The 13,175-nt window shown below is 42.9% G+C and overlaps 1 protein-coding gene across 1 annotated transcript in view; it reads right to left on the bottom strand.

Moving 5' to 3' along the window:
* Positions 1-4,952: 4,952 nt before the first annotated feature.
* The window catches only part of LOC137430752 (inactive dipeptidyl peptidase 10), a 789,411-nt gene continuing 781,188 nt past the window's right edge, over positions 4,953-13,175 (bottom strand). Inside the window, exons 24-27 of the mRNA XM_078781820.1 lie at positions 10,006-10,064; positions 6,745-6,817; positions 6,354-6,427; positions 4,953-6,186 (exon numbers count right to left, since the gene is read on the bottom strand). Of these exons, the coding sequence (XP_078637946.1) occupies positions 6,004-6,186; positions 6,354-6,427; positions 6,745-6,817; positions 10,006-10,064 (389 nt within the window). The 3' untranslated portion in view covers positions 4,953-6,003. The remainder of the gene's footprint in view (positions 6,187-6,353; positions 6,428-6,744; positions 6,818-10,005; positions 10,065-13,175) is intronic.

Below are 13,175 nucleotides of genomic sequence, written 5' to 3'. Positions count from 1 at the left end.
TCAGACCCCTTCACTGTTTTCACATTTTGTTGTGTTGCAGCCTTTCTGCTGAAATCGTTTAAATTCATTTTTCCCCTCATCAATCTGCACTCAATACCCCATAATGACAAAGAGAAAACAGGATTTTATAAAGTTTTGCAAATTTATTTTAAAAAAACAACTGAAATATCACATTTTCATAAGTATTCAGACCCTTTGCTATGACACTTGAAATTTAGCTCAGGTGCCTCCCATTTCTCTTAATCATCTTTGAGATGTTTCTACACCTTGATTGGATTCCACCTGTGGTAAATTCAATTGATTGGACATGATTTGGAAAGGCACACACATGACACCATGAGGTCTCAAAGCTGACAATGCATATCAGAGAAAAAACGAAGCCATGAGGTCCAAGGAACTGCCTGCAGAGCCCAGAGACAGGATTGTGTCGAGGCACAGATCTGGGGAAGCCTACAAAAAAAATTATGCTGCATTGAAGGTTCCCAAGAGCACAGTGGCTTCCATAATTCCTAAATGGAAGAAGTTTGGAACAACCAGGACTCTTCCTAGAGCTGGCCGCCCGGCCAAACTGAGCCTTGCCACACAAACTTGTATTTCTGTCCCTGCCTACCCTTCACCATTCTCACACCACTTCCCTTCCATCTCGTCTCCTGCACACAACATATGTCCACCCTTCTTCTGACCAATACTTCCACCGCTTCTCCTGATCTCCCTGTCATTGTCCCTACATTCATGTCCCAAACCTCAGAAACCGATCTCCACGTCGGGCATCAGATGTTTCGTCATCATAAATGGAGTGATTTCCACCCTTGCTTCGATCGGGTTCCCCACCTTGAGTTTTGACGAGAGGGAGTGGGGTCCCCTACGGGGTACTTCGGGCTGTACCCTGCCGATATGTAGTTGTAATTGCCATGGTTCCCTTTTTGAGGCAATGTTTTTATGGACGGATGCCCTTCCTGATGCCAACCCTTTTAGTCGCCTCTTATGACACGCAGGGATACAGTGTACCTATTCTAAACCGGGGTACACACCATGCTGCTATCTGATACTATTTATTGAATTATCAAGAAGGGAAACAAATCATGACTAATTATTTACACAAATAAATTGGGTGGAAAGGAGGAAGGATTGTATACTCTCCACCATAAAAAAACCAAACACATAGCATTGATAATGAAATTATGGAAGGGCTGTTCCAGTATTCATTCTGAGTGAATTTTTGACACGAGGGATGTGCAGAACACTGCATTGCCAGTTTCCACATAACTTAATTGCTTCATGCAACTCATGCACCCTTACGTTTTTGTAGGTGACATGAGGCATTCTGAGCAAATTTGAAACAGTCTTTCCAAGACACCAGCATGTCGATCATCCAAAAAAACACACTGATTACATTTTAACAATCCATTACAATGACATGTCTGAAGCAAAATTAGACAAATCAAATCATTAGATATCTTAAAGCAGGGTCTTCCATTAGCCATGTTGCAAGGCTCTTAACGTGAGAAGAGGAACTGTTTCTGAACTCAAAATATACTGGACAAAACAAGTTAGGGATTGCCTTTTCAAGTTATTTTTTTCTACGAGAAAATAAAGTTACTTTTAAAAACTTTTCAATAATTACCACCGTCCATATGTATTCAATAACTGTGTGTAAAATGATAGCACGTGCAACTTCTTTTTCAGCTGTGGCATGATAATTTGTCTCGGTTGCTCTAAAACCAAAGTGTACATCGTGTATCTGCCATTCTGTAGCTTCAACTGAACTTTAAGAAGGCTACTGATTTTGCTGTTTTTTAGCATTAGTTGACGTTTAGTATGCTCTCGGGTTCAATGACCAGCATGAGACGGCATCTCACCATAGCTGAAGCAGGTCGAGCAGTGGGGTTGCTGCAAGCTGGACAGTCACAGAGAAATGTGGCAGCAAATTTGAATGTGAGTCCTCGCGTCATTTCCAGGTTGTGGAATTGCTTTAATGCGACAGGTAGCGTCACAGAAAAGCCACGTTCAGGTCGACCACATTCCACGACAGCCCAGCAGGACCACCACTTAAGCCTGTCGGCGAGGCGAAACCCCTTTACTAGTGCTGTCAGGCTGAATACTGACTTTTGCCAAACAACTGGGATACGAATTTCTGCACAGACTGTTAGGAACAGGCTTCACGCATCCAATGTTCGTGCTCGTCATCCAGCTGTGCGTCCCATACTCACGCAACTCCATCGTATATCAAGGAATCACTGGGCCAATGACCATGTGAATTGGCAACTGCGTAACTGGCGTCCTGTTCTTTTCACGGATGAGTCACATTTTTGTGTTGACTTCCATGATGGTCGTAGACGTGTGTGGCGCTCATCAGGAGAGATATGCCAATTGTTGTGTTATTGAGCAATGAGCATGCCCATTTTGGTGGTGGCTCAGTTATGGTATGGGCTAGCATTAGCATTGACGGTCGGACGTACCTGCACGTAATTGAGGGAACGCTGACCAGTGTACGATATCGGGACGAGGTTCTGGATCCCATTGTTCGACCATTTGCCGGCGCAGTGGGACACGACTTTGTTTTATTGGATGACAATGCACGCCCGCACGGGGCTCGGGTTGTAGACCATTACCTTGAGAGTGAGATCATAAGCCGCATGGACTGGTCAAGCCGTTCTCCGGACTTAAACCCGATAGAGCATGCTTGGAACATGCTACAGCGTCGTGTTTCTGATCGCATACACCTTCCTGCAAATTGTCAGCAACTGATTGCCGCGCTTCTTGAGGAATGGTCAAGGATCCCACAAATAAGCTTCCGGCGCCTGATTCGCAGCATGTCGAGGTGGTGTCGTGCTGTTATTGGAGCCCATGGTGGACACACATCTTATTGAGACTGTTAGCAAGACATTTTTAGTGGCTGAATTATTGGCCCCATCGTGAATTTCACATTGATTTTGGGGGTTACTGGATGAAACGAATAATTGCTCCATTATGGTTGGATGAACTTGCTCATATTATTTTTCAAGTTGTTAACAAATTGTTCTGTTATGTTTTAGTATCGAGAATACCAATAAAATATTTTTCCACGTGAAAATAAACGAAATGCAAATTATGATCCCTAACTTATTTTGTCCAGTATATGTTATCAAGGCAATGGATCAATAAGACATATGCTGAGATATGCACAATCCAAGGTAACGATACTGATACATTCGTACGACACATCTAAGCAATCCGTATCAAACTGCCCAGGGTACTGCAAACACACTCCCTGGACCTCACAGGATAAGTGTCACCCCTATCTTGAGTCTACTCCATGATGCAGGAATTTGTGCTTGTTGTCCTGTTCAGCATCCAAGACTTGCACCGTGACACACCCAAGAATGCTTGCAGTAGTCAAATTAGCATGTCCGATGGATACAGGGGCAATGGGCAAGTGTTATGTTCAGTGACAAATCCAGGTTTCTCCTTGAAAGGCATGAATGGCAAGCACGCGTCTCCAGAAGACACACTGAGTGATATGCTCCAGTCGGTGTCCAGTAAGGCACAAATTTTAGACATGGAAGTGCAATGATACGAGTGGTATTCATACCAATTTGATCTGTATTCATGTCAATCTCATGGTGGATCAATACATTAATGAGTTAATACAGCAACATGTGCTACCTCACCTTCAACTACATGGTCCGGGAATTAGGTTTAGGCACGACAATGCTCCTGCTCACAGACAGGGGCATTCGAACCAGGAACATTGTTGGCAATGCCAAAGTTAGTCATGACACCATGGCCTGCCATCTCACTAGATTTTAATCCAATTGAACATATCTGGGATATCATTTATCATCACGTTCGAAGCTTGCCAAGACAGCTACATACCCTCGAAGAGCTGGATCAGGAGCCGATTTGGATGTGGAAAGTAGGTCCTTAGGCTCAAATTCAAGTGCTCATATGTTCAATGTGACAACGGTGCAATGCAATGATTGTTGGAGGTGGATATACCTCGTATAGAGATTCTTACTTCCACCTTGGATTCCTATATGAAAGCATTAGCCACAGCACAGCATTACATCATTTTGTCACAATGAAATGAGCATGTAATTATTACCTCCGCCCACAGAAGGTGGTTATGTTTTCATCCCTGTCCGATTGTGTACAGGATATCTCAAAAGGTTGTGGCCGGATTCAGAAGAAATTTGGTGGACAGGTTGGGTGTGTGGTACGGAGAAAATGGTAAGATTTTGGTGAAGATCTGGATCCCGATACTAGAATTATTTCAGTGATTCTTCACCAATGGGGGCCAAAAACTATATATATTACGATATCTGAATAAGTTGTGGATGGATTCAGACGAAACTTCATGGCCAGGTCGGATGTGTGACACGGACAAATTGGTTCAATTTTAGTGAAGATTCGAATCGGGATCCGATCATGTTTTAGTGAAACATTCTGTCCGCTCACCCTTTTTTCCTGCCTTAGGTTTTCCCTGATGAAGGACACGTGATCCGAGGAACATCCGCCCGCATTCGTCGAAGACGAACACTTCTTCAGTACTTTTACTGAATGTTTTACATGTACATGTTTTACATGTACATGTTTTAGGGTTAAAACCAATATGTAGCACAATATCACAAAAAGTTATGGACGGATTCAGACGAAACTTTGTGGACAGTTTGGGTGTGTGAGAAGGACGAACTGAATAGATTTTGGTGAAGATCCGCATCCGAATCCGGATACAAGAATTTTTTAATTTTTTAATTTGATTCTTCACGATTGAGAGATGGGACCCAAAAACGATATACTGTATAGCACGAAATTTCAAAAATTGATTGTGCCCAATGTGTTCTACTGGATCATGCATTGCGTGACGGAGTTATGCGCTCTTCCGAGTGCCCTTGTAGTTCAGCATTTATCTCTGTCAGAAGTTTGCACCTTATCTGTGTTCCATGATGTCACATGAAGAAAAACACATCAACAACAATCACGTGTTCAATTTATTTTATAGTGGAGCGTGTAAATGATGAAGAAGCAGAATGATCAAATTAAAGATGTTCAATTTTTAAGGCATCACAACGATTGCCTTGCACTACCTGGCCTGCTAGCATGTTGCCACATGTTCATGTCGGTTCTTGTTAAAATTAGCTTGAGCCTTCATTTCAATAGGGATGCTTGCATGGTGTAATCAAATAAACCAACATTTCACTGCAGAGTAAATGATCGAGACTGTCTTTGGCGGCCTTTTTCTGGACCTCATGTTATCCAAGTGTCACGACGATTAAAAAAGAGAGTTGTGAGGCGACATGAGTTATATTGATATCAATAAAGCAGGAAAGTACAGCAGTCATTTTGGTCGCCAAATAAATAATTAAGTTATCATGATGAATAAAATATATTTACATTTCCAATTCAGCAGCAATTGGTTGCTAAAGTCGTATGCTCTCCAGGGACACAAAGAGAAATCCCTTTTATAATCCTGGACATGGGTCATTGTGACTTTCAAACCATGTACACTATTTACCACATGGAGATAGTCTATAGGATAGTAACAATCATGTCTATAATGGCAATGTTCACACCGACGTCACACTGAATTTGGCACAACTAGATGAACCATGCATATTAAGCGAGACTGCTGTTTCTCCTTAAAGTTGTTCTTGCTGTAAATGCTGTCTATGGTACCTGTATGTGCCAGGGTAAACAAACAAATGTATAATCTTGGGGAATATTTTCTGATTCACTGGGCCAAGTGTCTGAATTAAACCGGGAATGTGTCCATGAACGCATCCATCAGCTGTTTCCGCTTTGCTCTCAGATACATCTCTGTCCCAGAAGCCGGCGATGATGATCTTTAGTTTCATTTCTGCCAGCCAAATTGACAGGAAGCTGATTCCTGACGTTGAGACACAGAGTCCGTGGTCACCCAGTGTCCATGTACAAATGAGACAATTCACCCCATGACTTCCAGCCAGCAGTCACATCTGTGCCCGTAAAAGATAGGGACGCTGGTGAGAGGATCAGAGAAGCATTCTAGTCTTCGTCTACGTCACCATCATCACGGTCATCATCATCGTCATCATCATCTGATGCAAAGCTTTGAGGGACCGGATGTCTTGCTGGCCTGAAGCAGTCTGAAAAGTACTGAAGAAGTGTTCGTCTTCGACGAATGCGGGCGGATGTTCCTCGGATCACGTGTCCTTCATCAGGGAAAACCTAAGGCAGGAAAAAAGGGTGAGCGGACAGAATGTCAGTATTTTGAGGCAAAAATCGACGGATTAAAAACAAGTTTTGTTTTGAAGCGAGTTGGTTTGTTTTACTGCAGTTGAGGTGCTTAAAAATGAATGGTTATTGGTACAGTTGTTACACAAAATAAAACATACTTGCAAACTGTAATTTGCTCCTGCGCTGATAAGGTGAGAAATAAGTTCAGCTGTATGCTGGAAATGCACCTTCTCTGTGTCCACACACAAGCAGCACCGGAAGTCCAGAAAACACTCGTAAATCGACATCAACATTGTACGGTGAACAACGCGCACTACTCGGCTTTCTGCACACAATGAGTAGAGCTAAGCAATTGCGTTACAGAGTGAGTAGAGCTAATAACCAGGTGGGTTGCACACTGTTCCTCTTACACGTAAAGGTCTGCACCTCGAAGGGGTTACATGGTTCAACTGCGATGAAGGTCTCCTGGTACACAAAGAGGTATTACGCTAAAAATCACAGCAATTACGTGTTGTGAATGTGTGCTGTTGAGACATTTTGCTTACTTACCATCTGCAGTTCCATGTAAAATCAGAAGGTGGGCATTCCCAAGCCTACCTAGGTGCCCAGCCAGCTGTGCATCCTGCAATCACAATGCCGAGAATTGTCGATATTAGAAGAAAAGAAATAGAACAAAGATTATTACAGTGTTGTATTTTGCAGTTGACACGCCATACGATCACAAACACATCTTGCCCTCGTCTTCTGCAGGTTGAAAAAACTGATTTCAACAATTAGCGTCAGAATCTCATTCAATCTCTAAAATCTCATTCCTTCCTCCAGATCTTCAAGACAGCTAGCTGTTCACCACCACTTCAGATCGTCCCTAATCCAAAACCATGATATTTTCTACCCTCTGGTAACCCCCTTCCCACCCATCTCAACCAAATTCCTCCTCGCAATTTGCCAGTTTTCTCTCCTTGGAGTTAGCTTCTGTATTCATTGTGTCCACCCCATGCATGCGTATTTCACGTCCTGCTTTGGGCTGTTACCTGATCCTGATATGTTCAGTGTACAAGCTCTTCCACGAGCCTCGATTAGGGTATACAAAAAAAAAGTATCTTGGGTCAGTCAGCACAAACTACAGTCGTGGCAAAAAATATTGGCACCCTTGAACTTTTTTCAAATAACTCACAATTTTCTCTAAAAATAAGTTGAAATTGACAAATTCCTTAATATCTCTCCATGGTTAATGTTCCTGGTCCCTGGTTGATTCTGTAATATCTCTCTCTGGTTACTCCCTCCTCCGATATGATAGACCTGAGCCTCGTCTGGATGGTGGGGTTGCTATCTTTATCAAAAACTCTCTTCCTCACTCTCCCTGCACTGCCCTCTCTCCACCCCACCCCCAGGAGTACCTCTGGCTACGGCTTCCTCTCCGCTCCCACCTTTTGTTCATATGTGTTCTGTACCATCCTCCAAACAGTTATAACTCCATTTACATTTCACTGTTTGACAACATGGACAAACTTCTATCCACTCATCCCAACTCTATCTTCCTCATATGTGGCGACATCAACTGTCATCATGCAAGCTGGCTGGGTGTGGGTACCTCTCTCACCAGCCATGGCATCTCAGCAAAGGACTTCTGCGGCTCATTGGTACTGACACATCCGGTCAATTTCCTGACCCGGATCTCAGTCAACGGAGCATCTTCTCTTCTAGACTTGGTTATGACAGACTTCCCTGCAAATGTCTCCTGCTCTTCTTCTGCTCCATATGCTTGTTAAAGTGGATATCTCTGGCCATTCTCAGAGAGCCTCCTCAGCGTCGACGAGTCTGGCATTTCACTCAGGCCGACTGGCATGGTCTTCAAGCAGCCATCAATCATCTGGACTGGTCTCCCATCTCTACTGCCTCTGTCATCGCTTCTGACATCAAATCCTTCTTCTCCAATGGCTCGATCTTTGATCACCAATTTGGATTCAGACCAGGTCATTCTACTCTGGACATGCTGCTTCTGCTGTCTCCACAATGGATGGAGGTCCTCAATGCCAAACAGGAAATCAAAGCTGTGTCCCTTGACATATCACTTGCCTTCGATACGGTCTGACATGCCGCCCTGCCCACCACGCTCTCCTCGTATGGTATCTATGGAAACCTCCATGCATGGCTTGCAGACTTCCTTTCTGGTTGCAGTCAACATGTGGCCCTGAATGGAATTCTCTCTTCTCCCCTTGCTGTTCAGGCTGGAGTTCCTCAAGGCAGTGCTCTGGGCCCTGTGCTTTTTCTGGTCTTCATTAATGATCTCTCCGACTCTCTGTAAAATCCTCTCTATGTCTTTGCTGATGACTCCACTCTCTGCCGCTCCATATCCCAACCCTCAGATTGGCAGGCAGTCACTCTCTGCAGACCTGGACAATATCACAAGTATGTTTGGGTTCATTGTCCTGCTGCAAGAACCATGACCTTTGACAGAGACCCAGCTTTCTGACACTGGGTTGAACATTGCACTCCAAAATGCCTTGGTAATCTCCTGATTTCTTGATTCCATGCACACATTCAAGCCACACAGTGCCAGAGGCAGCACAGCAACCCCAAAACATCACTGAACCTCCTCCATGTTTGACTGTAGGGAAGGTGTTCTTTTCTTTGAAGGCTTCACTTTGTTTTCTGTAAACATAGAGATGATGTGCTTTACCAAAAAGCTCAAATTTGGTCTCATCTATCCACAGGACATTCTCCCAGAAGGATTTTGGCTTGTTCGGGTGTGTTTTGGCAAACTCCAGTCGGGCTTTCTTATGTCTCTCTCTTAGCAGTGGGGTCTTCCTGGATCTCCTGCCATAGAACTCCCTTTCATTGAGTTGGTGACAGATGGTGCGAGTTGAAACTGTCGTACCTCTGAAGGTCAGCTTGGATCTGTTTGGCAGGTGATCGAGGTGCTTTCTCCACCATTCAAACATTCCTTTGCTGCAATCTTCAACCAAGTTTTCTCTTGCGGCCATGTCCAGGGAGGTTGGCTACAGTGCCATGGGCCTTAAACTTCCTGTTAGCATTGCGTACGCTGGACACAGGAACATCAAGGTCTCTGGAGATGGACTTGTAGCCTTGAGATTGTTCATGCTTTGCTACAATCTTGTGTCTGACCTCCTCAGACAATTCTCGGGTTTTCTTCCTTTCTCCATGCTCATTGTGGTACACACAGTGACACAAAACAGCAGAATGGCTCCTTTTCTCCATTCAAACTGGTTGAATGAGTGATTTTAATATTGCAGCTACCTGCAACTCACCATCGGTGAGTTCAATTCCAAAGTAAAGGAGAATCACCTGCTTGAAATCTAATTATTTTTAACAACTTCTAAAAGGTGCCAATAATATTGTCCGGACCATTTTAGGATTTCTGTGTGGAGTAAGCTAAGATTTAGTCATTTTTTCAGCTTTTTTGTTTTATTCCACTGCAAAGCAAAAAATACATTTGTGGATACCAAAATATTTTTTAATTTCTACATTTTTCTGGAAGAAATGGTGCATCATTTGAAAAAAGTGCAAGGGTGCCAATATTTTTGGCCATGACTGTACCTTCTTCCTGATAGGCTATCACAAGCATGGACATGATAGGAGTTTTTGTCCTGAGATTTATTCAGGAACCTGCCATTGGATTCAGAACACTGTGCATCGGTTTTATCAGAGCAATGGCTGATACCAGGTACTCATAGGTAAGATAGAGTGACGGTCGTGTGATGTAATAAAAAGGGATACCTTTATGCTAGGTTATACATGTACACATTGTTGGAAGCCTCATTTGAGTATGCAAAACCCCTCAAATGCTACCTTGTAAGCCTTTGCTTGTGTGGTGGGCAGACCGAGGTATCTCTCTGAGAAAGCAGATGCTGCACACATGGACCAAGAAGAAGAAGAAGAAGAAGTGTTAGCCTTTTTATATAACTAGTACACTCACTTCCTACAGGAACAGCAGGAAGGGTCAGGCTATTATCCTCTTTGGGGTATATAGATTACAGTAGATCTAGGCTCCATTTTTAACCCTCGTGTGGGTGCCCCACAAAACGTCATGATAAGCTGTTAATACACGTTAACACTCGATTTCCATGGAGGAAAACCCCTTGGGGAGAGGGCATATTATTAGAATTAATATCGTTTTGTATAATATGCTATTATCATTTGTGTTGTTCTTACCTTTGTTTTTAGAAGTGGCCTTGGAAAAATGCCACAATTAGCTATCTTTAACACGGATATACACCTTAACACAGATTTTGCCCAAAAGTGGAAAACCCCTTTGGGGAAGTGTGTGTAGGGGGGGGGGGGGGGGGGGAGGGAGGGGGATGAAGTTTCTACAACCTCCATCATATGAGACTTAGTCCTCCGATCAAGTTTGGTTGAGATTGGATAAGTATCAACCAAATGTATCACGGTCAAAAATACACACAGACAAACAGACAGACACCAAATTGCGTATTTTAGTATGATTCACCTTCCACAGACTATCTGAGCCATGAAAATGCTCGGTCTAATGGAAAAGACTCAATTTTATTCATTACATATAATTTGTTTGGGTAATATATAAGATTATCCATTAGCCTTAGGAATGAAAAAAGGGAAATAAAACAAGTGAGTGTGTGCGTGTTGTTGAACAGTTTTTGTTTGCTCTTTATTTCCCAATTCATTTACACTTGTTTAATATCGTCCGAATCCCATTTTCTTTACCATTTCACAAAACGTTGAAAGGTTTTCAATGGTGTACACTTCTGTCTCATGTGCTTATTTCCCACCTGCAAATGCTCTATGGCATGTTCTTTGAATGGCAAGTGATAATGTCCTGCTAGGACTTATTTGTATCAGCTCTATGTCATGAAATCGGAATTCATTGGTTAAACACACATTCCGCTTCTCTGAAACTCATTAAAAAAGCTAAACAGGCTCCTAGCTTTTTGCCATGATGTTGTGCTTCTGTAATCATACTAAAATATGCAATTTGGTGCCTGTCTGACGATTCTTTAACCGCAATCCATTCCGTCGTTGTTACTTATCCAATCTCAACCAAACTTGACAGGATGACAAAGGTCACATGATGGATGTTGTAGCGAATCCATTTGCCCCCATACCCAAGGGGGTTGTCCATCTTGGGCGAACTCCGTGTTGAGGTGCATATCCATAACAAGCGTTACGCCTAGGTTCCCCGTCGGTGAAGTGATGTGAGTTGACAAAGTGGAAGACGCAGAAAACATGGAAGAGTTGATAATATTTGCGAGTGGGTTGGAGACACACCCACACACCAGATTAGAAGTTAGTAGTTGGTTTATTTTTCAAGATATTCCGCTCACAAGGTTCAGACATATATGGTGGCGGCCATCTTGGATTTTGACGTGGCGACCCAATTTTCGATAGCGTCCTTCCTTATGCGTAGGTACACCCACAAACCAGATTAGAAGTTGGTACTTCGCTTATTTTTCAAGATATTCCACTCACAAGGTTCAGACATATATGGTGGCGGCCATCTTGGATTTTGACGTGGCGACCCAATTTTCAATAGCGTCCTTCCTTATGCCTAGATACACCCACACACCAATTTAGAATTCGGTCCTTCGCTTACGCACACACGGACGCACGCACGCACGCACGGACGCACACATGGACGGAGGGGAAAACCATAGTCCCCCTTTCGCTCCGTGGTGCGACGGGGGACAATAAGATAGCTTTCTCGGGGCGTTTTTCCAAAGCCGCTTCTCATAACAAAAGTAATAACAACACCAATGATTATCGCATAATATTAATGTTATTACAAAATAATATTAATACTAATAATATCCCTCCTCCTCAAGGAGTTTTTCCTCCTTGAACAAATGATGTGTTAATGTGTATAAATTGCTTGTCGTGCTGTTTTCGTGGGAGCACCTCCACCAGAAGTAAAAATATTATAAATCACAAACACATGGTTATGTTTTTAAACAGTCGCTAATGCTGTTTAACACGAAACTTAAAGGGTGGAAATCCGGGGTGTGTTCAGTTACCAAGCAGCTAACTAGCACTTGCCAAGCCAGCCATTCCTTATCAGCAATTTTGATCGGGTGTACGAGTGTGACATGATTTAAAAGCAAAGGGCAATACCCCTGGTGCTCACCTGGTGTAATAAACAGTATACTGCACTGACAAAATGTATTTTAAACCAATGTCAATGGTTGCTAGAAAACAGGGCAGCATGTAGACTCATACTAACATAATCATAAGACTTTAAACAAAACAAAAAAATACTTATTTTTGGGGGAAACCTCCCTCCCCTCCCCCCAACCCCATATACCTCCTCAGACCCCAATTTTTCTAATGACTTGAACAATCTTTGGTACATCATGGATGATAAAGGTTGTGGTGAAGTTTCATCGAAATCGTGTGTGTAGTTTCAGAGAAGAAAGCAAGTACCTATTTTGGGGGATTCAAACCTGGATGCACTTTGACCCCCGGTAGACCTCCTTAGACACCAATTTTTCTTAAAGTCGTGAACAAACTGTAGTCACAACACAAGAAATATAATTTGTGCAAGTTTGGTCACAATCCCATCAGCCGTTTCGGAGAAGAAGTTGCAAGTGTCTACTGACGGACTGACGACACTCCATCACATAAGCTCCCCTGAACTTCGTTCCAGGTAAGATAATAATTCGTCCAGCTAATGAAGATCTGTATCTTGGCCAAGAACACATGTTGCTTCATACCCCCCCCCCCCCCCAAAAGTTTTTTTTTTTCTTTGTTTGTTTAAAGTCTAATGATTATGTTAGTAAGATTCTAAATGCTGCACTGTCTTCTAGCAACCATTGAATTTGGTTTAAAATACCTTTAGTCAGTGCAGTATACTGTTTATTCTACTAGGTGAGCACCAGGGGTATTGCCCCAATGTTTCATATACACATGATGTAATGAACATCCAGGATCCTCCTCCATACAGTCACGTGAAAAAGTAAGTACACCCCATGTATTTTGACTTTTTCAACATA

The sequence above is a fragment of the Myxine glutinosa genome, chromosome 7 (genome assembly GCF_964187855.1).
Source record: "Myxine glutinosa chromosome 7, kmMyxGlut1.1, whole genome shotgun sequence".
Taxonomy (NCBI): Eukaryota; Metazoa; Chordata; class Myxini; order Myxiniformes; family Myxinidae; genus Myxine; species Myxine glutinosa.
The sequence above is the reverse complement of the archived record's forward strand: the minus strand, read 5'-3'. Positions and strand labels throughout refer to the sequence as shown.